This window comes from Equus przewalskii, chromosome 4 (genome assembly GCF_037783145.1).
Source record: "Equus przewalskii isolate Varuska chromosome 4, EquPr2, whole genome shotgun sequence".
In the NCBI taxonomy this organism is placed as follows: domain Eukaryota; kingdom Metazoa; phylum Chordata; class Mammalia; order Perissodactyla; family Equidae; genus Equus; species Equus przewalskii.
This window is the reverse complement of record NC_091834.1, coordinates 101,399,173-101,423,414: the sequence shown is the minus strand read 5'-3', so window position 1 is coordinate 101,423,414 and position 24,242 is coordinate 101,399,173. Positions and strand designations below refer to the sequence as shown.

General features: G+C 51.8%; 1 protein-coding gene across 14 annotated transcripts in view; it reads right to left on the bottom strand.

Moving 5' to 3' along the window:
• Positions 1–15,372, bottom strand: part of LRRC61 (leucine rich repeat containing 61) — a 32,063-nt gene extending 16,691 nt beyond the window's left edge. For 7 of the 14 annotated variants that reach the window (XR_011539317.1, XR_011539318.1, XR_011539319.1 and 4 more), the window contains exons 1-4: positions 15,086–15,372; positions 12,823–12,991; positions 12,235–12,342; positions 1,563–1,797 (exon numbers count right to left, since the gene is read on the bottom strand). Coding sequence is in view for 7 of the 14 variants with exons in the window: in XM_070616721.1 (XP_070472822.1) it covers positions 7,266–10,520 (3,255 nt within the window). In the remaining 7 variants the exon portion in view is untranslated. Of the gene's footprint in view, positions 1–235; positions 1,798–5,591; positions 10,558–12,234; positions 12,343–12,822; positions 12,992–13,575; positions 13,671–15,085 lie in introns of those variants that run through there. The other 7 variants (XM_070616723.1, XM_070616727.1, XM_070616724.1 and 4 more) reach the window with 7 other exon arrangements.
• Between the last annotated feature and the right edge of the window lie 8,870 nt (positions 15,373–24,242).

Below are 24,242 nucleotides of genomic sequence, written 5' to 3'. Positions count from 1 at the left end.
CCCGTCCTGGAAGAAAGGCTGGGATGCCCCAGTCTTACAGTGAGGAAGTAACGCCCAAGGGGGTGCAGGATGCTACCTGTCTGCGCCCAGAAAGCAGTGGGCAGGGGACCTCTTGTGTGCACCTCCTCCTTCCTGCAGGAGAGACCAGAGGTGACAGGGACCCCATCTTGCTTTCGGAGCTCATGCCTGGCAAAGCCAAGCACACCCATGTGAAATGACAGGCAGTGAGGCGAAGTGAAACAGAAGTATTTAATAGGAATTAGCTTAGCGTGCTGAGAATGGGCTGCGAAGGCTCCAGGGAGGCACAGGAGTAGGGGACCACAGCAGAGGGTCATTTGGACAGGCAAAGTTTGAAGATGGGTAAAAGCCGGCTTCCAGGCTCTGCCCATGTCCTCTCCCAGGACCAGCTGGGACAGGAGGCACGCCATCCCTGCCTTTCTCACCTTTAGCCTTAGGCAGAAGCAACATTCTTCCACTAAATCTCAGGGGCAAGCAGCCAGGACACGGGCTCAGCACCGGGCCTCCTCCCAGGTGCCCAGTGTAGGTGACAGGACAGCCTCACACTACGCCAGCTGCTCATGGAGGAGCCTTATACCCGCTACAGGCCACTCAGGAGGTGCGTCCCTGAAGTACGTAGGGGGTGGGTGTGGATGTTCCTTGAGGTAGGAGTGGAAGGAAGGGGGTTGCTCTTAAGAACAAGGATTCAGGAAAAGCCCAGTTTGCAGGGCCAGTGACCAGCATGATGAAACTGTGAAGACTAGTGCACAGGTAGGAGGGGACATGTGGGCAGCTAGGCCACAATATGCTGACCCCACAGCCACATGCCAGGCTGCCCCTGGCCATGGCCATAGGGCACATTCAAAAGACGAAGGATGAGGTGGTGACTGCAGGGCTGAGCGCCTGCTGGGCCTGAGCCAGGCTGTCGTTGGCCTGGCGGTCCAGGTCGTGGCACTCCTGCAGTGTGTCCTGGAACTGCCGGCAGGCTTCCTCCAGGATGGAGCTGCTCCGGGTAGGCCAGGACTCCCAGTACCCTGGCTCGACCCAGGGCTGGGCCTCCGTGGCTCTGGGGCCTGGACTGGAGCTGGGGTGCAAGGAGCTATCCAGGTCCCGGCACAGCTGGTAGAACTCACTGCCACGCCCAGTCACACGCTCCCCGTCGATGACCTTCAGGCCCGGCAGCAGCTCTCGGACCACAGCCCAGTAGGAGGGGCTGGCGCAGAGCGGGTTGCTGAGCCGGGCCAAAGGGTCGCGGAGCCGCAGGTACTCGAGGCCCCGCAGTCCGGCCAGACACTGCAGCTGGCCAGGGCTGGCCAGGAGGTTGCCTGCGGCATTGAGACTCTGCAGGTTCTCACAGGCGGCCAGCGGCTCCAGCCCTGTCAGCCGATTGTTGGCGACATTGAGCACGGTGAGCTGGTGCAAGGAGGCCAGTGGGCCCAGCTGGGTGAGCTCATTGCCTGACAGGTCCAGCCACTCGAGGCCCAGGCACTCTCCCAGGCAGCCCAGATCCGCCAGCCCCAGGCCTCGCAGCTTCAGCAGCAGGATGGACTCCAGCGCAAACTCACCTGAGCGGGCCTTGAGCAGCTGGGGCGTGACACGCACCCTGTCAGCCTCTCCTGGCTTCTCTCCCTGAGGCTCCATGAGATGAAGTCGGTCGAGGCGGCCTGGGCCCTGGCACTTGCGTCACAGGGATGCGGGTACCACTGGGGGCTGCTCACCCCAAAGAAGGCACCATCGACTCTGCTTGGGCCAGTGCCTGAGGCCTGTTTCCGACACCCCCACTCAAGGGCCAGTAGGTCCCTAAAGAGAGACAATTAAACAGTAAGCAGGCCTCTCTCTCCTGAGCCCCTGTAGCAGGTGACAGCACCGAGTACCACCCAGCCTCTACTTTCAGGGCCAGAAACCCAGACGGTGTGGCAAGACCTGAGGACCCAGGTCCAAGGCGCCAGAGGGCAAAGAGCCTGTCTGAGTGAGGTCGCCAGGCACAGGCCCTCACCCACAGGGAGTCCCCGACTTGGCTCTGGCGGTTAGGCCCGTGCTGGATGGAATTCAGGCCCAGTGTCACCAATTCTTCCCATTTTCCAAATCTGCACTGGGGGACAAAATCTCATTATTTTCCTTTCTGGGTAACCGCTCAGGATCTATCCTTACTAATTTTGAGGTATTTCTTTTTAAATACTTCAGTTTATTTTTGAATGGATAATAGGTCACCCCCATCACCACTCTCTTTTGTTTCCTTCCTTGGAGAGCCATGCACATGCAAACATAAAGGAGAGCCTGGCCCCTTGCTTCAGTCACTCCAAGTGTCCTTGACTCAATCTGTAATGGCAGCAATTAATTCAAAATGGTTTCCAAATTCCAAGGGCCAACTTGTGACCTCTGCTTGCCGCTGTAGGCCTGAAGGCTCAGCCTTCAGTCTTAGACAAGGAAACTGAGGTTGAGGGAGAGAGGGGACAGTGAAGGCCAGGGGGAAGTGGCCACACTGCCAGTCCCCAGACCACTGCTCCTGCCCCCCGCCCCCACCCACCAAAACTAGCTCTTCACTCTAGTACCAGCAGAACAGCATCAGTCACTGCCAGGCAGCACAGTCCTCCTTGCAAACAGGACATTTCCAAAGAGGGCCAGCGGGATGCCAGGCAGTCAAGGCAGCTGTCCTGGAGGGAGGGGCAGGGTGGCACCTATGTTGGCTCCAGAATGGCAGGGGAGGGAGGGGCCTTTCCAGTCACCAGTGGCTGTGGGACAGTACAGACCCAGGCGCTAGGGCAGGACTGTGGAGCACGAGGGAGGAGGCCTGGAGGAGGGGACGCAGGCGCAGCTGCCCACAGAGGGTTCAAGGTTTCGGCAGAGAGGAAAACAAGAAGGGACCTTTGCTCCAAGTGGCAGCTTCCCAAGCCTGTAGACACTGGCCAGGCCCAGGCCAGGCGGGGTGACGCCTGCAAGGAACCAAGAGCCCATTCACTCCTGCTGTTTACAGCCCTGGGCCTCCAGAGTCCCAAGTGTGTGTTTACATAATCAACACCACTTTTGATTTCCCGCTCTCCAGGGAAACCAAGCCAGGATCCTCCCACACCCCCCACCAGACTCAGGGAAGCTGCTAACAGATCTGACCCCCTCTCCATCCTCCTCCACACCACCTCTGAACAGGGGGACCCCATATCTTTACTTAGCTCTCCTCTAGCTGCAGCCTTCCAGCTCGTTCCTCATTTCTACCTCATTTCTTTCCAAAAGTGCAGAGGCATCTACTAAGAAGTCTGATTTACTCTATTCAAATGGGATCTGCTGGAGTTTGTGAGCAGCAAGTGACGCAATCACCTCTGCATCTGGTTAAGCTCTCAGGCCCACAGAGTGGGGGTGCACGAGGGGCACTGGGCACTGGAAAGCTGCCATAAAAGCCTTCGAGAGACAAGGATCACACTGAGGGCACTGAGTCACAGAAAGTAGGGAGGAGAGTCTGGACCAACTTCAAGGATCTGGCCATGTGACTGGATGCAGGGGCTCCCTTCTCAAACATGTGGGACGTAGACAGGACAGGCTTGGGGGCAAGAATCTGTCCAGTGTGAGGTGACTGTGTGGCATTGGACTTAGGGGGCGGTGAAGCTCTAGGCTGAAGGGATCTGGGCATTAGCTGCAGGGAGGTGCCCAGCAAGAGCGTGCAGCACCCCGGGCCAGCATTTTTGGGGACACAAACCTCTATAAGCATCTGTAGGCCTCTCTTCAGGAATATGCACATCCTCCTCAGTCACACACTATTTTGGGGGTGAAAGTGGTCAGGAACCTCTGGTGTACAGTGGCAAGGAGAAGTCAAGGGCTGAAATAGGGACACCACCACCATTTATGAGGCTGAATGAAGAGCACTGATGAGCAGTCAGAGGGAGGAAGAAAATGTGGGGCTTTCAAGGAGTCTCTCCTTGAACAACATGGTTAAATACCCACCCTGCATTCAGACGAGACACAGCCACCAGGTAGGGTAGTCTCAGGCCACCGTGAGGCCAGAGCCGGACCAGGAGGGTTCAGGAGTGACACCGTGAGGAAGTAGGTCAGTGACCGTTTAGATGGAGATGGTGGCTGCGAAGGGAGGGAAAGAAGGAGGGGAGCGGGCAGACAGGGAGATGGGACAACTGTGTGCTTTCCCCACGTCAGAGATGGGAGGAACGCTTTTTGCACAAGAGGAAAGTGGAGCAGAAAGATCACATTAACCTGAAGTCAGGCCTTCCATGCCTGCAGCACTTGGGCTCCAGCCTCCAGCTGGGAGATGCAGGACTGCAGGAAAGACTGATTCTCCTGTGCGTCAGGGACCTCTGCTCTGCTCCCTCCCGTCTTACCTCAAATCTACAAACCTCAACAGGCAGGTCTGGGCAAAACCAAGGACCAAGTGGTGCCCACCCACCTCTGCAAACCCAACTAATGCACAGGCAGGCAGCAGACAGCAGGCCCTGCACAATGGGAGGATGGCTCATCTACATCCAACCACTTTAACACTCCTCTCTGAAAAACAGGAGTCAGCCTGGTCCTGCTACGGAAATGGGCGAACAGAGGCCTTGGCCCAACACGTGAGTCTGTGAAAAGGACTTGGTTATGTGGATGAGACCATGACTAAGACGTAGCTGACACTCAGATCTCCTAAGGAGGCCCATCTTTCCTTGTTCAGCTAGGCTTTCCGAGTCTCAGTGTACCTATGCAGGAAATGAGCCAGAAAATGAAGTCCATGAGTCAGCCAGGGCAGGCAGGGCTAAGTCTAGAAATAAATGGTTCAACCCAGAGCAGCCTATGGTGGACTGTCACCTGGCCGCTTTAGAGAACTAGGGACCCTTCCTCTGCCCCATTCTCTCCCATCCCCAATCTAGAACAGGCTTCTTCAACACAGCCACCACTGCCAGTGGAGATCGGACAGTCTTTGTCATGGGGACTGTCCTGCACATCGTAGGATTTTTAGCAACATCCCTGTTTTCTACCCACAAGAGGATAGTAGCGATCCCCTACAAGCTGTGACAACCAAAAGTGTCTCCAGACATTGCCAAATGTCCCCTGGGGGACAAAAGTGCCCCTGGTTGGAAACCACTGCTTGTGACCATCAAGCGTCTAGCTCAACCTCTTCCTTTCACTCCTCTCCATCTTCCTCACATGCTCCCCACCCTGCTGCCTCTCCATTCCAGGGCTTCCCGTCTCCATGACCACTGGAGAGCCAGTTCAGTGACCCTGACAGCAAGGGGACAGTGCCTCTTCTAACAGCTCAAGGGATGGCAGCATAGACCAGCAGGGCGCCCCTAGGGTGCCCCCCACCCAACCTGGTGAATCAGAACTTAGGAGGGAGGTACAGGACACCGTGTTTTTTAAGATGCTCTCAGGTGATCCTCATTACAGTTTGAGCCCCATGTACCATTTAAGGACAGGAGGCAGGAAGAGGTCCAGGGCTGTCCTGACCTTACCACCCAAATGCACTTGCTGAGAGTTTGGACGTAGAGAGCTCGCAGTACCGCCGCTCCCCCAGACAAGCCTCACCTCCCATGAACACATCCCTTCCCCACAGCGGCGGAAAGACAGCATCCGAGCAATTCGGGGGCCAGACTCTCACTCAAATCATGCTACTGCAACCATTACAAAGGATCTCTACAAAGCTTTATTTAAGAACATGCAGTTATTATTACACTGTTAAAATGAAAACACAGCACACTGAACAGCAGAGAGAGAGTGATCTCGAGGTAGAAAAAATACGTCAAACTATTAACAGAGGCTAAGTGGAAGGATTATGGCTAATTTTTCCTGTGTCCTTACATTCTCAGTAACTTCCAAATGTCCTGTAGTGAACCGGTCATAGTGCCACAGGACTGACAACCCCTCAAGGGGAGGCAAGGGGACAGGCCTCTAGGCTCACACCTATGGCCAGGGCCCAAGTCCAAGTTAGGCTTGCGTGCCTTGCCCTGCCTCTACCTGCCTGCCTGTCAGTCACCTCCCCTAGTGTCCTGGCACCTCGGGAGAGACTCATGTCTGAGGAGTGTGGCGGGCCCGCCCCAAACACTCCCCTTCTCCTTCCCCTTCTCCCACCCGACCCACAGTCCCTGATCCCGCGCCCTCAGGTCCTGCACTCTGCCCTGAAGGACCTCTGGATTACTAGTGGGTCTGATACACATCCTGTCTCCCTTCCAGGTAGGCGACTTGCCCTTTAAAAGTGGCCATGGACAGGGGAGGTGTGGGCACTGTAGGTGGGATAAATACTTGGCCCCCTGGAGCCGGGGGAAGCCAGGGACGCTCTGAGCCTGCTTTCACCATAGAAAGGAAGGAACTCCAAGGATTCCAGTAGTCTGGAAACGAACTATTGGTAAGAACGACATCTGAGGACTGTGTCCCAGCTCGCATCGACCCCGTCTCCCTCGCTGGCTGGGCAGTCCATCAGTCAGGGTCCTCCGGCCACTCTGGGATCCACGGGGAAGTCCAGACCCTCAGAAGACTGGTGTGTGCGCATGTGCACGAGTGCACACACACTTCCCTCGCACAGCGGCTACTCTCCCTTAGGGTTTCTTCCTTTCTACAGTGCAAGCAAGTCCTGAAAGAGCTTCCACGGCTCACCCAGGCTCTAGGAGGCCGAGCACAGACCCTGCCTGCCAGCACCCTCACCCTGCCTTGTCCCGGCCACTGTTTGAGAAGCAGACCTCCTCAGGGCAGGGACCCCTTGACACACATGGACAAGTTGCAGGCAGGGCCCTTAATGCCCACCAATATTTCAAAGGAGCATTACCATTTTTTGTGTGTGTGAGAGAGGAAGATTCGCCTTGAGTTAACATCTGTTGCTAATCCTCTTGGGGTTTTTTTGCTTGAGGAAGATCAGCCCCAAGCTAACATCTGTACAAAATCTCTATTTTGTATGTGGGAGGCCTCCACAGCATGGCTGATAAGTGGAGCAGGCCCACACCCAGGATCCGAACCCACGAACGCCGGGCCACAAAGTGGAGTGTGTCGAACTTTAACCACTCAGCCCAGGGGCAGGCCCTGAGAGCATTACCATTTATAGAACTACACAGTACACTCACAGTCACTTAGGAACCGAGTAAACCTTTTCTATGCACATACCACTAGAGATAAATTGAGCAAAAGGTGGATGGAAAATGACATCTCCCTGAAAAAGAAACGGCAACCTGTCAAGAACTGAGAAACTATCCCCATTCTTTCCAAATAGATTTAAGATTCTGCCCGCCCCCGTCTAATAGCCTAGGATGCAACCCTCTGCTCTCTCCTTTTATCTACTGCCGAGTCCCACAGGCAGACTGAGGGCATTAGACCATGACATCAGACGCACTGGCCTGCTCCTCCTTGGCCAAGTCTCCACTGGGGAAGATAAGGGGCGGGGGAGTGTAGTTGGGGAAATTCTCCAGGTTGCTCTTCAAGAAGAGGAGATGCTCAACCGTCTCTACTGGGAGAGGGGAGCTGTGCTCCAGGATGGCAGGGCTGTTCAGGGAGGCAAAGATACTTCCAGAGAAGGTGCCTGTGGCGGGGCAGGACAGATAGATGGTGGCCAGTCTTGCCAGAGCTGGCCAGACCTCCCGCCTCTTCTCCCAGTAAACCAGGGGGTCCTCCTGGGTGCCAACTGTCTCGTTCTCACGCAGATACTTCTTGACGATGACGCTGGCCAGGTGGTTCTCGGTGACGAGCGAGGCTCCGTTCCTCTTGGACGATAGCAGCCCTACACTTTCCAGCTGCTCCAGCAAGCTCTTGTCCCTTTGGCCCAGCAGCAAAGACCCAGAGCTGCCGCCTCTCTGCACAGGCTCCTTCTGGCCCTTCCCCTCAGCCCCAGGGCTCTGGGCTATTCTGCCAGTCAAGGTGGCATCCACAGGCATAGCCTTGGGGCTCTGCAGGGATGGGGAGGGAGGCAAGGAGCATTCAGACACCATAATCTCCTTCACTTTGTACACGAGAACTTGCTTCCAGTGGTCAATGTCGGCACCCACGGGCAGGATGGCCTCAATCTTCCCCTTAAAGCGGGGGTCCAGGAGGGTCGCCAGCACGAACTCCTCGCGGTGGAAGAGCTCATTGAGCTGGCAGTCTGTGGAGAGCTGTAGGGCCAAGCCCTCAGCCAGCCGGATGGCTGCACCCATCTCCCTGCCACTCTGCTCCTCAAAGTGCCGGTGCACCTGCTCCAGGAAGATATGCAGGTAGCGCAGTTGGGGCAGCACCTGGCTTAAACACGCCTGTGCCGTGCTCGCTTCCCGGAACACCACCTGGAAGGGCTGCAGGAGCTTAACCAGACTGTCCGTCAGGCCCCAGAACATAGCTGACAGGGCCGTCTCAGCCTTCCCCAGTTGGTGTTTCTCCTCATACTCTTGCAGTGGCTGCTGCTGCTCCACCAGCCACTCCATCAAGCAGTAGGTGGAGACCCAGTGGTCTGAGAGCTCCCCAAAGGGCTGGTGAGCCGGGAGGCCACACTGCCGCTGCAGCTGGGTGAGGAGCTGCCGGGCCTCTGCAGAGCCTTGGAAATGGCTGTAGATGGCCCTGGCTGTGCCCAGGATGATCTGGATGCTATGATGATGAAACAGAAAGTTCCTCACCAGGGAGTCAAGGCAGTGGGCAAAGCAAGGAACGTGGGTGTAGCCCTCCAACCTCACTGCCTGCTCCAGGCTGAGACAGCCACTGGAGACCAGGAAGCCTGGCTGCAGGGAGCCACGGCTGAGCCACAGGCTGACCTGCTCCCGCAGCTCCTGCTGCCTGTCCTCTGGAGCACTCTCCAGGGGCAGGCCTCGGACCCAGAGCAGGGCTCGCTTCCTCAGGCTCCCCGACACTGCGTGCGGCTGTATCACCCCCCAGTGGGCAGTGATGGCCACATAGTCTATGACCGAATCCTGGGCTGCCACAGACACAGTGAGGTGGAGGCGGCTGCCCTGGGCCCACTGCATCTCCTGACACACCTGCTCGCCCATCGCCTCGTGGAGCAGAGGCAAGGCTTTATCAGAGAAGAAGGCTCGAGGTGGCAGATGGTAGCAAGGGTCGACCTGGGCCATAAACCTTCTAAAGGGGAGGGACGAAACAAAGGAGAGTGGCACTGCCAGGCTGCAAAGCAACTCCGTGATGCTGTGGTTCCAGGCCTGTGCTCGGGGCTGGTTGGGGGCATATATGCCACCTCTGTCCTTCCTGACTGCCATGGGGGGAGCAGCAGGTTTGTCTTTGGTGGGAGTAGGCAGGGATGGTGGATCCAGTAACAGCTGCTCAGGCCTGCCCGGGGCCAGCCACCCATCATTGTCACTGTCTCCCAAAGGTGAGGCATCTGGATCGCATCCTGGTGACAGGAATCCCTCAGGAACCAGGCCAGTGACACCTGTGGGCAGGTCCTTCTGATTCTCCCCGACCCCTGCCTGCTTCCCCCCAGGGCTGGCTGCAGTCGGCCTTCTTTCCCTCTCCAACCCGTGCTTACTCACCAGGTGACGGACCAGGCCTGAGGTTTGGGACTGCCCCTTATTTCTGCCCTGTCTGATGCTGGTGTGACACAGAGTGCAGGTGACACGGCAGATGTTCTTGCAGTCAACGGTAAAGAACCGTCTAACATCCAACGTCGGCTTCTGACCCGTGCTGTCCAGAGGGCTTTGGGAATACCTGGGAGAAGCCCAGCCCTTGGTCTCTGCTTTGATAGTTCTGACCAGCTTCTTCAAGCAGAGTGGCTTCTGGAGGCTCAGCAAGGGCGCCTTCTCTCCGACACCAGGCAGCAAACGCCTCTTCTTCCACTTCTTGAGGCGCCGTACCTCTCTGGCCAGAAGGGCTATGAGGATGTCAGCTTGCCTTGCCTCCTCATTCGCACTAGTCTGGCCTACCTCTGACCTGTGCAGACTGGCCGCCTGGACCAGCGCCGGGGTGGAAGGGGCCTGGACAGAGCTGAGCACCGGGTCCCTCCACTTCCTTCCTGCTGGCTCCCTCTCCTCTCTCTGTCCATGTGCCTTCTTCTTGGACACCTTCTTCTCGGGCTGCACAAGGGGCTTCTGCTGAAGCACAGACTTAAGGCCACAGAGTCTAGAGTCTCCCTTTGGCTTATTCGGCCCACGGCTGGGCTGGCACGTTGCACGGGAGGCAGCTGGCTGAAGATCAAGCCTCCCCAGGGAACAGGAGCTTTTCTTCTCACTGCAGACACACAGGTCCAGGGCACCTTCCTCCTGCTCCTCCAGGAAGACTTGGTCAGATGAAGGGACCAATGAGCCCCTGGGCAGGGGGGAGGGTCTCTTCCTCTGCAAGAACAGATCCTTCTCACTCCCTTTTTGGGAGCCGGAGGGTCTGACCTTCTTCCTGTGGCCACTGCCAGTCTTCTCTTCTATGTCTACAAACTCAAGTTTGACCTCAGCTTCTGGCAGGCCCACCCTGGCACCCCAGGCAAGTCCACGAAAGGTGTTGGTAGCCCTGGTTTTCAATTCAGGACAGGGGGAAGCCACAGTGGCAATGGGGCCCCTGAGTCTGGTCGTGAGGGTGTCAGCACACACAGGGGGCTCCTGCCCCACTGGGCCTGAGGGTGAATGTCTCTTGGGAGTCTTTCTGATTTTTTCTACTTCCAACATGCTTAGGAACTTGGAGAAAGGAGAAGATGGGCCCAGGCTGCAAAGCAAGATGAAAAGAATGGCTCTCAGCTGCCCTACTCAACTCTGGGGACCACTCAGGGAGATGGCGAGGCCCAGAGCAGAGAGGAGAGCAGAGAAGGGAGGGTATAGCAAGATAATATGAAATCAGCCCCAGGACAAAACTCTCAAGATCTCAACCTCCTTGGCGAAGCCTGACTCCTCCAGACCAAATGAACCAGCCCTCACTGGAACCACACAGCCCTCTGAACCACACCAGTGATTTCTGTGTCCCTCTTCTTTGCCAAACTAACTGATGTTTCTCTTTTTTCTTTCACTGTTTACTGGGAACCTAGTAGGCACTTGCCAATTCTCCTGTGTTGTGGCTACCACATGAAGTAGACAAGGCCCTGCATGCACGAGGCCTCCAGGCTGGCAGGAGACACAGATGTGAATAAAAGAGTCACATTCACAGCATTTAAGACCAGAGCCACAACGCAGGGCATGAAGGAACACAGCGTGGGCTGCGAGACCGCGGGGAGGGGACTGACTTCGCCAAGAAGTTAGACAGGTGCCCTGGAAGAGACACAGGCCAGGAGCGAGCAGAGCCTGTCGGTCTCGGCACCCTGCGCCCCTGGGCTGCACCGGCCCCAACAGGGCACCATAAACCGAATGCCACTTAGTGTTCAGGAAGTAATGCAGCCTGAGGCCACCTAAGCTGGAGGCCCTGCTTAGACCCTTGGAAATTCCTTCTCTAGGAGTCAGCCTCCCGCAGAAGGCACAAGATGAGGTGGAACCTAGTGCCCAAGACTCAGGCCCCTGGTGCCCCTTCTCTCTCCTCTCTCAGTCAGAGAAACTCTGGGAGGACAGCTGTTTACACTTTCCCACCTCCCATTCCTCTCGAAACCCACTCCTCTCTGGCTCCAGCTCCCACTGCTCCCTGACCCTGGTTCCTTGCCAAGGCGCCCAGCAACCCCACTGGCACCACTTCCAATGGCCTTTTCTGCACCTGCCCATGCCCTCCGTTTGCAAGGCTGTTTTCCCGTCGCCCTGGGAGCCCACATTTCCTTGGTTTTCCTCTCACCGGCAACTCCTTTTCAGTCTCCATTCTGGTCCCTCTCCCTCTGCCTGTCCCTCAATGACGTCTCCCAGGGTTTCTTCCTAGGCCCTCTTCTCATTCTACACTCTCCCAGGACAGCTTTGTCTTCTCCCCGACGGGGACTATGTTTACCTACTGACCACCGCCCAGCCTCTCTGAGGCTTCCCTCACCCGCTCTTCCTACAGTCAACTCAATCTCGGTAAATGGAACATCTGTTCACCCAGACGCTCAGACCCCAAACCTACGCACAATCCTTAACTCCTTTCCTCTGATTCATTTTCCTGGCGATTAGGTCAAATTCAAAAGAAAAGAGACATGAAGAAGTCACAAGAGAAATACGCGGAGAGAAGAACAGAAACGGAAGTGAGCCTCTGCCCAAGGAGGAGATGGGGCGCAGTGACGCTGAGGCGGTCCTTCCAGCCGGAAGAGCCTCGGAAGGACTGAGAGGCAGTCACCTGGAGCCCATCACTAGAGAGCTCAGTCAGCCACCACCAAGTCAAACATCTGAAGCACGGGAGGTGGCGCTGTGCAGGGGCTGGATAAAGGTGCAAATGAAATGTGAGACACTGTCCTGGTCCCAGAAGCACTCTAGGATGTCAGAACTGCAGGCGACTTACCTCAGCTCCTGTTTATGACAGAAGAGACAGAACCGTGATGGTCAGAGGCACAGCGGGAGACCAGGCTGGCTCCAGAGCTCCAGAAGCAGTCTGTAGGCTTCATGGCTCCTGGGGACACAGAACAGGGTACTGAAATCAGGCCAGTGTCCAACCAGCCCTGACGATGGGGGACAAAGGCAAAACCTATGTGTCAGGACTGCAGCCCGGGTCACGCCCCAGAGCCTTCACCTGAGGACCTCCTAGTCTACACCAGGGCCCCAGCCTGTTCTGTTCCCCACTTAGCCTTGTCCCATCACTACGTCTGTATTCGGCAGATATTCTCAATCCACTCCACCATACAACAACAATTCATTAAATATCTACCAGGACCAACCCTGCACCCTAAAGATAGGAACATAGGAGACTGTAAATTCCAGTGCAGGAGAATAACCCCAGCTGGCGCTCGGGGCTCAGGAAGGAAACGGGCTCACGGCGCTACAGCAAGGCAAGTGGTGTCGGTGCTGTGGAGGCCGGGCCTCGGGCGGACCTGGAGATGAATCGAGTCTCTGACATCGGAGTTTAGGTTCTGTCTCGTAAGGGGTTGCTTACCTTAGGCCACTGCTTCAGGATCCTTTGCTCATGATAGACTCTGGGGTAGATCCGGGGTCTTGTGCTATCAATGGCACCAACAGTAATGCCACCCCTCTCTCTTCCTCTGAAGCACAAGGATGCCAGTGAGGGTGACACTGTGGAGGGCCAAGCCTGTATCTAAACGAATCTAAAACATAAAATTTAAAAAGGAAATCATCCACAAACTCCAGTACTTTGATTATCAGTAAGAAGTTACTTGTGACACTTTTCACAACAGATGACATACACTTGAGGACAACTACAAGACAGACTCTTGAAAGGGCGCCACAGTAGGGCCGCACAAGGCAGGCACGGCGCTGGGAAGCAGGCGGTGAGGAGGCCAGAGCAGGTAATGGCAGAGGGACTAGCAGTCAGCAGAGCTATTCGGGAGGCGGATTATGCTTGAGCTGAGATGCGGAGGAGGAGGAAGGGATTCAGAGGGGCTCCCTACGGATTCCATTCACTAATACAGTTTGGTTTGAGATAGACTGATTTTGAGGTTCTTCTAGAACAAACCTTCAGAAATAGATGTGACAGACACATGCATCAGAGGGACAGAGGTCCGAGCTGAAGACAAAGGTGAGCGTAAAAAGTCTCTGTAGAAACTGAGGGGAGATGCCAGAGGGAGAAGAGAGCAAAGGTGGTTGTCCAGGCAACACTGACAACATGAGGAGGAGAGGTTGTGCAGATTTCAAATATGACTGACAGGCAAAGGAGAGAGACACAGCAAACCTCAAGTGATGTTATGGAAGCCAAAGGAAGACTTTCCAGAAAGGAGAGAGAGGGTCAAAGGTCACTTCAGTAACTGAAGACAGTGGAGCCTGGAGCTGTGCAATGAGAAGGGGGGAATGCAGGTACTTTCGACGTCCGAGGTGGGGTGGGGAAGGGACAGTCATGCTTTGGGATGGGAGGGAAAAGGCCTGGCTATGTCTCCAAACAGAGAAAATGTGCAGTGGGAAAACTAAGGCCAAATATACAGGAGAGAGGGGCAGTGATGGCAGGAGTTTCTGAGGGCAAGGGATTCAGGGCGCGGGTCGGGGTGGGCTTATCCTTGGAGACAAGAATCTATTTCTTTCTGACGGAGCGAAGGAAGGAAGGATGGCTGCGGGGGCAGGCGAGTCCTCGGGTGTGGACAGCAGAAGGAACTGAGGCAGTTTATGCCCAAGGGCCTACAGGTTCCCAAGGGGAAGCCATATATTGGCAGAGGCAGCAAGCTGCTGGGGGAGCCTGAGACAGGGGGTGCCTCAGCACTCACCTATGTGTTGGCTCCCCGGATGAGGACTTTCTTCCAACTACTCTCACCAGGCCCTCCCCCACGTGCCCAGGCCGCTCTTCTATTTCTCCTGTGCCTGCTTCACCCCCGGGCCCGTGCAGAGCTCAGTTGCCCTGGGCACTCAATAGCTTTGCTGGCTCTTTCTCTGAGTTTTCACTCTGTCCAATCCCACTGGCCCTGTCTTCTCTCAGCTCTGCACTGGGGCAGAGGGGGGTGTCTACCTAGCCTCTATTCCCCAGGGCACTTCAGAGCACTTGCTGCGCCCTCCAGTCCTGGGCTTCTCATCTCCTGACCCACTCACTTGTGAGGAGCTGGAAAGGCAATGAGGAACAGGATGAGAGGAGAGGAACGTGTGGAAGGAAAAGAGTAGAGCAAACCATGTATTTTTGGGTTTTGTTCCAAAAGTAAATTTGGCTACTTGCAAACCCTAAGAGAGAGATTTTAAACAATAACCATGCATCATTAGATTGCACATTATGCAAAAGTAACATAAAATGAGATCTGTTTTAAAGTCTTTTGCTCTTTTCTGCGAGGCTGCTTTGCATAAGGATTGAGAGCAGGCAGTCCAGAGGCAATCTATGTGGGTTTAAATCCTGGCTGCCACCCACCAGTTGAGATCTTGCGCTGGTGAGCCTCGGTTTCCTCGTCTATACCACAGGGATAATACCATCCACCTCACAAGCTTGTCATGGAATAAGTGAATTAATGCACGTATATTACAGCATATTTAAGGGCAGCTCTTGACACAGAGTGAGCGATGGATACGAGCTGCTGTCCAGTACATTCTGGCCTCACCTGGCGTGTTTTAGGTGCGGGGCACTGGGAAGGGGAGGCTGGCCTAGGAGGGGGACACCTGCGCCGTCCGATGGGCGGGGCGAGGCGGGGCAGGTCCGGAAAGCCGCCCCCGTTCCCCAAGCCTCAGCGTCCACGTCTGTGAAGTGGGACCACAACGCCCCCGCTCCAGCTTACCTAACGCCAGGGGTCCGGGATGGGGCCGGCCGCCCGCCGAAAGCCAGCCACCCAAGCTGCCGAGACAAGCGCGGCGCCCACCACAGGCGCTCGCGCCCACCCACCCACGCAAAGCCGCCGGAGCCCCCGGAAGACGCCACGGATCCAGCAGAGCCTGGGGGGGCTCTGGGTTCCGGGACGCGCAAAGGGCTACTTCCGGGAGCGAGAGCCCGAGGAGGCCCCCCCCGCCCCGCAGTTGGTACCTTCCTCCCGCCAAAGGCCGGCACGAGTGCGCAGGCGCAGGCGGCAGCGGCCGGAAGCAATGGAGTCGCATCGCTTCCTCGGCCGGAAGTCGCGCGCTGTTCTGGCTGTGACGGGGACTCTTTCGCGCCGTTTCGTAGTGCGGAGTTACCGGTGTGGCCTCGGAGGAAGCACGCGCACGCGTTCGTGGCTGACTGTGTCCTCGTCTTCCTCCTCTGCTAACGGATCCCGAAGGACCCATTCACCCTGGCTTTCTGCGCCGCCGGAGTCTGTCCGAGGGCGACCGGGGTCTCTTGCGCACGTGCAGACAGAAAGGGACCACGATGCTAACGATAATGATCCGGATATCGAGATCTCTTCCCGCCCTGAAGGCTCGCCCAGTATTTCAGGAAACCCGCTCAAGGTGTCTCCTGGGACAAATTCGCACTGCCAGGTGACAACCACAGGTCTTGCCCATAACTCAGGAGGAAGGCTGTGGCCCTGTCCGCTGGGACACTCTGCCACCTCTCCAAGCTGAGTTGTCCAGGGGCCAAAGAGGCCACATTTTCTAGGCTGAGCAGAGAATGCTTCTCTCTCCCACGTTGGTTCCACCTGGGCACCAAAGTGCCCAACTCTTGTCTCCAGGCTACCTTGAGCTTCTTTCCACCTCTAGAGTCAGACAGTTTGAGGCCCTAGGCTGAGGGGATCATCAGGCTTTGGGCAGTCCTCCCTATTCATCTTCCCAGGGGTAGTTTCAGCTTTTTCCATCTTCTTCTAGTGCCTTTACTCTGGCCCCAAGCAAATCAGTTCCAGGCTGGTCCAATCCTCCTGCTTGGGCTAAAACTAGGACTCCTGCCACAAAAGTATGCATTGTTACACTTTATGAAAGTTATTTTAAATCTTACTTGATTCTTCCCATGCCTCAGAAATGAAGATATTGGTTTCTCCATTATACAGATGAGGAAACTGAGATTCAGTCACACAGCGTGTTAAAGTAGGACATGGAAAGAGCCACAAATGATTTTAAAGCTGTATTTTACATGAGGGTCCATGCATAATGGGCTTAGAGCTGGCCCATTTGCAGTATTAACCCAGAGGCACTCTAGAACCAGTGATGATTTGATTGCAAAACTGGGAGACACAAGATAATAAACTGAAAAAACCATTATAAGTGATAAGAGAATTCAGTAAGGTGGCTGGGTTTAATATTAATATATAGACATCAAAAGCCTCCATATGTATATGCAATCAACCACCATTTAGAAAATATAAAGGAAGGAAATGTTGCATTTTACTAGCAATAAAAAGATTAAACATCATGGAAAAAGCTTAACAAGAAATGTACAAAACCTACGTGAAAAAAATAAACCTTTAAACATCACTAAGGACTACAAAAAGTATCTGAACAAATGGAAAGGCATATCATGTTCAGGGTTAGGGAGACAATACCTTAAAGGATCAATTCTTTCTAAAATAATCTGCAAATTTAATGAAATAAATCCAACAGAGCTTTTTAGAACCAGATTAGGTGATTCTAAAGTTCAGAAGGAAAAATAAACAAGTGAGAGTAGCTAGAAAAATTTGGACTAAGAGTTGTAATGGTTGGGGGTAGGTAGGAACAAACTGCCTCATATAAAAATATATTTAAAGCTACTACAGTTGAAACATTGTGTACTGGTGCAACATATTAACAGCCAGATTAAGAATGGAATAAAAGGTCTAAAAACAAGCCCAGTGTCTTGCTTAAAGTAATTATGGTACATCCATATGATGGAATGTTACGCATACATTTTTAAAAATAAAGAAACTTTGTGTACTGATACAGACTTTTTTTTTCCTTTTTCTCCCCAAAGCCCCCCAGTACATAGTTGTATGTTCTTCGTTGTGGGTCCTTCTAGTTGTGGAATGTGGGACCCTGCCTCAGCGTGGTCTGATGAGCAGTGCCATGTCCACACCCAGGATTCAAACCAACGAAACACTGGGCCGCCTGTAGGAGAGCGCACGAACTTAACCACTCGGCCACAGGGCCAGCCCCTGATATGGGCTGATTTTTCAAGATAAATCATCAATTGCAAAAAAAAGAAAAGGTAGAGAATAATGTAGGTTTTTATGTCCTTAAGGAAAGAATGTATGTGTGTATTATATGTGTGAGAATGTATGTGTTTGCTTTTATTTCTGATAAAGGGATGTTGAAGTCTCCAACTATTATAGTGGATGCATCTATTTCTCTTTGCAGTTCGATCAGTCTTTGCCTCTCATGTATTGACGCTTTGTTGTTAGGCACATACACATTAAGGATTCTTATGTCTTCTTGGAGAAATGATCCCTTGATGTGTTTGCTTCTACATGTGTAGGACTTCCCTGGAAAGATAAACAAGAACTTGTAACAGCGACTTCAGAGACTCTGGAAGGGAGCCAGGTTGCTGAGGGGTCAAAGCGGGGACTTTGCACTGTAAACTCATTTGTACCTTTTCTATTTTATTTCATAGGAATGTACTAACTATACCAAAAACTGAAATAAAATATTTTTAATGCTGACAAGGAATTAGCATGTAAATGTGCCACATCTTTTTCTTATAATATTTAATTCCTTCCATACTGGGCATCTTTTCCATATCTATTGGCTATCTGCATATCCACTTTTGAAGAGCCCATTCAACAATGTTCCTGTTTTTAAAACAATTAGGTTGTTTGTTTTTCCGTATTGTGAATATCCTCCCCCAGTCTGTCTCTTGCCTTTTCCTCTCTTAATCATGTATTGTGATGAACAGAAGTTCCATGCAATGAAGTTCAACTTGTCAATCTTTCTTTTATCGTTAGTGCTTTTTGTGTCCTTTTAAAGAATCTTTGCCCACTTCATGACTTGTATGTATTTTAAAATTTGTTTTTAAATATAAAATACTTCAAACATCTGGAAAACCACAAAAAACATTTCAGACACCTGCAAAAACACTGGAAAGAGTATATGTTTGCTTTAGGTCTTTAATCTGCCTGGACTTTACTTTTGTGCCTGATCTGAGGTAGGAATTAATCTCACCTTTTCCCATTTACAGAGCCAGTGCTCCCACAGTCCATTTCCTCACTGGTTTGTTCTGCCCCCCTCTTTCCTTCCATACACACAGTGTCTATTTTTAAGTTCTATATTCTGTTCTGATGTCTTTCTATTCTATGCTAATTGTCTATCCCTGCAGGAATACATCTCTGTTTTTTTTAAGGCATTATTTAGATCCGATAAATGTTGCAATTTTAAGTGTGCATTTCAATGAGTTTTGACAAAGTTATTCACCTGAAGAACCACCACCACAGTCAAGATATAGGATATTTCTATCACCATCCCCCCAAAAATAATAGATCCCTTTTGCTTTTTCCCCAGTTACTCTCTCACCCCGGGCCTCAGGTAACTGCTAATATGCCTTCGGTTATTAAAAATCAGATTTACATTTTTTCTAGTGCTTCATATACATGGAGCTCTACAGTATGCACTCTTATATGCCTGGCTTCTTTTGCTTAACACAATGTTTTTGCGATTCATCCATGTTGATGTGTGAATCAGGTACTCCTTCCTTATTATGCTGAGTAGAATTCCATTATATGAATACAGCACAATTTGTTTACCCACTCTCCCTCTTGATTTGGGTTATTTCCAATTTGGGGCTATCTCAAATAAAGCTGCTGTGAATGTTCATGTGAAAGTCTTTGTGTAGACATACATTTTCATTTATCTTAGGTAAGTAAGATAGCAGTGGGTATGTAGGTTGTATGGCAAATTATGTTTAACTTCTTAAGAAACTGCCATACTGTTTTCCAAAGTGTTTATGTCATTTTATATTCCTAACAGCAATGTTCAAGTTGCTCCAAATCCTTGTCAACACTTTGTATTGTCAGTCTTTTTCATTTTAGCTATTCACTTATGGTGGTATCTCACTGTGTTTTTAATTTGCATTCCCAGATGACTAATGATGTTGACTATGTTTTTGTGTGCTTATTGGCCATTTGCACGTCTTCTTTTGTAAAGTGTGGGTTCAAATTATTTGCCCACTTTAAAAAATTGGGTTTGTATTATTGTCGAATTCTCTATATTCTTTATATATTTATATTTTCTTCAATTCTTTATATATTCAGGATACAAATCCTTTGACAGATATATGTATTGCAAATATTTTCTCCTAATTTGTGGTTTGCTTTTTATTTTCTTAACAATGATCTTGAAGAGCAGTAGAAGAGATGGGGCTGTCTGCTCTCACCACACACCGTCTTCTTCCCTCTCTTCCTGGCTCTAGATGCTCATGATTACAGGGACTTGTAGTAAAATATATAAAGAAATTCTATAAACCAAGAAGAAAAAGCAAAAAAGCTCATAGAAAAGCAGGCAAACAATACGGATAGGCAAATTAGAGAAGAGAAACTCAAATGGTCAATAAACAGATGAAGAGTCAAGCTCACCAGTTATTAGGGAAACACAAGTTTAAAAAAGATACCATTTCACACACATTATCTGGTTGAAAAACTAAAAAATGCTGACTAACAAATGAAGTCTAGGAATTCATATAAGGTTGGTAGGAGTGTAAATTGAAACAATTACTGTGGAGAACAATTTGGCGATGTCTTGTAATGTTGAAAGTAAACGTCATCCACAACTCAGCTCTTTCTTGTGGAGATACACATCCTAGAGAAGTTCCTGTGCTTGTGCACAAAAATAAATACAGCAGTGCTCCTCATCTGTAAGAGGAAGACCTGGAAGTTATGCAAGTGTCATCCATAAGGGAGTAGAAACATAAAAAGTATATCACAATCTCTACGTAATAACATTGTATCAGTCAGCTATGCCACCATAATGCTGCATAATAAAACACCTGGAAACTGTGACTTACAAGAAGGATTTATTTTTTGCTCAGATGACCCTGCTTCTGCTGGGGCTCGCCAGTCTAGCCTAGGTTTGCCCAGACTTGGCTCTAGGTCATTTTGTGATTAGTCTGCTCCACATGGTTCTTCTCTGGGGACAGTAGGCTGTCCAGGGCGTGCATTTCTCATGGTGAAGGCAGAAGTGCAAGCCAGCTACTCTGTGGGCGACTGGAGCTGGAGAAACTCTGGGAGCATTTACATACCAAGTCCCATCTGCCATTGGTTGAAGAGTGCCCTGATGGCAATAATTTCTTGATGGCACTTCCAGCTTGCTGCATGGGACATAAGGATGGTGCTGGCAGTTGGAAGTCAGCTGCTGTGCATGGAGTGTTGAGAGCAAAGGGAAATGCATGGGACATTGATGGTGTCTACCAATGGACTTGTCCAGTGCAGCCTATTATCGGTTTGATGTTTGCTACTATAATAGGTAATGATGGGGTTACACTGTTGTTTTAATTTGCTTTCCTTGATTATAAATGATGTGAGGCATCTTTTCATGCTCAAAAGTAATTTCTACTTCTTTTGTGAAGTGCCTGCTTGTCTCCTTTGCCCATTTACTTGAGGTGCTGTTTTTATCTTGTTAACAAACTCTCTGTCTGTCATATGAGTTGCAAATCATTTCCCCTGTTTATCATTTACCTTTTTAAACTTTTTCTTTTTATTGTGCAGAAAGTTTAAATGTAGTTTAAATTATCAAGCTTTATCTTCACCACTGCTGGGTTTCTTTTTTCATTCTTAGTTAGACCTCCCCTATTATAAGACAATCTTCTAAAATTCTCCTGTGTTTTCTTCTAGAACATTTATAGTTTCATGGAAACTTGTTAAATCTCTGATCCATCTGCCACTTATTTTGTTGGCAGAGGGAGAAGTCCCAGCACTGTTCAGAGCCTTTACTCACCCTTCCTCGCAGATTTGATTTGCCACGCTTATCAATTTGAGTTTATTTCTGGACTCTTACTTTCTTCCATTGCTCTGTCTGTCTATTCATGTGCCAGCAACATTGTTTTTATTTCTGTAGCCCTGAAAATTGTGACTTTATAAGACTTCTAAATATCTGGGCATGAGAGTGTCCCTCTCAATACTCTCCTCCTTCAGAAATTTCCTGGTTGTTTCTTACATGTTTATTTTTCCCAGAGAACTTCAGAATCAGTATATCTGCTCCATTACCCATTCTCTCTCCCTACACCCTCCCAAAAGCATTAGTGTTTTTATTGAGGACATTACACGTATAGATCATGTTAAGGACATTTGACGTAAAACAGAAACACAGATACTAAACAGGCCCCAGGTGTTTTTGTGGCCCTTATTCCCAGGACCTGTCCTACACATCAAAGCTCCCAGGGTGCTCGCCACTTCCTTTTCCACAGGTGGATCAGCATCGTGTCCGTGATGGAAACAAGAAAAGACGAAGGAAGCTGAGATCCTGGCGGAATAAAGTGTGGCCTGGAACTAAAGGGTAAATATGTAAAAATAATGTGATGATTAGCGGGCATTTATCAACGAGCCAGGCACTTTCCTCTACTCTCTCAGCTCACGTTCACAACCCCTATGAGGCAGGCACTATTATTGTTACTATAGCAACTCGGCAATAAAGCTGAAGCTCGGAAAGACTAAGCAACTTGCACTCAACTAATAATTGGTGGGGCTGGAATTTGAACCCAGCAGCCCAGTTCTCGATCCTGCTCTCTCAACCTCGGAGCTGAGCGGAGCTGCTCAGGCAAAGGGAATGGCTTCTGGAAGGCTGGGCAGAAAGAAAAAAGAGAAAACTATGTTTGCCCAATCAATCTCCGCAGACCCAGGGCACAGCCACTGCACATGGTATCACAGCTGATCAGGGCTGCAGCCTCTGCTGCGCCCAGTGCTCCTGCTGCCTGAGACACAGAAAGGGCAGTGAGAAGAATCGCCAGCCTGATGTCTGCCAGGTCTTTGGCAGGGAACAAAGGCTGGCCTCTTCAGTGGGGAGGAAAAGCCTTGCTGCCCTCAGGGCCCTTAGTCCTGAGCTGAGGGAGCTGCGGGGGGTTTCCGAGAATATCCATCCCAACCATACCCACCGACCCTTTCAGGGAAGATGCCCGCAGGCTGAGCTCAAGGTTCTCCGGGGCCCCCTCCCTCTCCCCGTCTCCGATGAGCCACCAGCTTATTGCTGGACCGCACGCCGCTGGGATTAGAGTTGCTCAGACACCCCCTAAAGCTCCATTGCTTCCTTCTCCCCAGGGCGTGGTCTCCAGGCCAGAAACTCCAGGTCCTGCCGGGAAAGGCTCACCGGGCACCCTAGTCTCAGGATACCAGCCCCCTCGAGGTTTCCCAACCTCCTTTTGCAGGGGCTCTGAGTCGGGCAACTGATTATATTTCATCAATCACATGAAGGGTCCAGATTCTAGAGTGGTGGTTCCCAAAGCAGGGCGAGAGGGCGACAGATTTGGCCCATGAGGGAGCATTTCAAAATGGCTGGAGACGTGTGTGGCTGTCACAACTGGGAGCAGGAAGAAGGGATCTGCTGGCATCTGGTGGGTAGAGGTCAGGGGTGCTCTAAACATCCTACAATGCACAGGACAGCACCCCTCGCCCCCAACAAAGAATTATCCAGCCCAAACTGTCGATAGCGCCGAGGCTGGGAAACCCTGCTTAGAGGTTTCAGTAGCACAAGAACCCTTGGGAAGCTTGTTTAAAATGCAAAGTCTGAGTCGCATCTGTGACATTCTAATCCCGCAGGGTTTGCAGTGGGCCCAGGCATCTGCATTTTCAAGCATTCCAGGTAATTCTAGTAGAGGTGGACCACATTCCACCCTCAAAATACCACTGCATGATTACAAAACTCTGGTCCCTAGACCTGTGCGGGCCTAAGAACCACCCGGAGCGCTTATGAAAAGTCTGGGTTCCTCTGGAGAGTCTGTCCTAACAGACGTGGCTTTGGGCCCAGCATTCTCTGGGTTTGTTCTGTTCCAAGAGATTCTCAGGCAGGTGTGCAAACACGGAGCGTGGGCTGAGTGAGCATAGACTTTGGTCACCTGCCCTTACTTGTCTGGTGTTACAAGTCAAGCAAAACTGTGGTGGCTGCCAACTGACTTTGTTCCTGGAAACCCCAAGGTTTACAAACAAAGGTCACTTCCAGCACATAGATATGGAGCTGATCAGGAGCAGCGCCAACCGGCCCACTCGATTTCACCTCCGTTCCTCACATCCCCGTTGTTACCAACAATCCTGTATCTATTGAGCAACCAAAACTCATCCAGGGCCTTGTTTTAGGGCTTCCTTAAGGAGGGGTGAGCCTGTGCCCTGCAGTAACAGTGTCCCTCTGTAGGTACCGCCCACTCCCCACTGAGAATCCAGGCCGATGAGCATCCCTCTTATGGATTGGAACGCTGAGGTGGGAGAAGGTCTCAGAAGATTGTTGGGAAGCCTGGCGTGGGCGCAGCATCAGGTTGGCAAGGTACTTTAGCTCTTTGCCCTTCAGCTTTCCCAAGCAGTGCCTGGCACCTGGTAACTGCTCAATTAGTCAGGGTTGTTGTTAAATATCCTTGAAGGACATTTCATCCAGGCTAAGGTATCGCCTGTAGAATTGTCCCTGTCCCCACTAAAAGCCATGGCCTAAGGCCACGACCCGCAACATCAGCGCAAAGCACCCCCAGTGGCAGCATAAACTGGTCCCCTGGAGGATTGCATTCCGCATGGGGGCACTGCCCTCTGCTGGCCGCCCTGTGTGTGTGCAGCTTAGCCTGGCAGCCTCTGGCCTTCATGGGCTGGTCCCGCCCGAGGGCGGTCTCCGGTAGGTATGGTGCAGGGGGATCCTACTCACAGCCGCTGCCTGTCTTTAGGGATCTTTTTCTTCATGTAGGTTCTCTGAGTGTCTGAGACCAACATTTACTGATGTGTCTCCCACGTGGTGGTGGGGGGGGGCGGCGCTTCTTGCTTGAAACTACAAGAATTCTGGGCATATAAGAAGTCCGTCCAAATTCTGAGCCCACCAACCTAGCATGGCTTCTGGAAGCCTAAGGCCCCATCCCCGGGACAACCCAGGCCTGCTAAGTTCCCATCT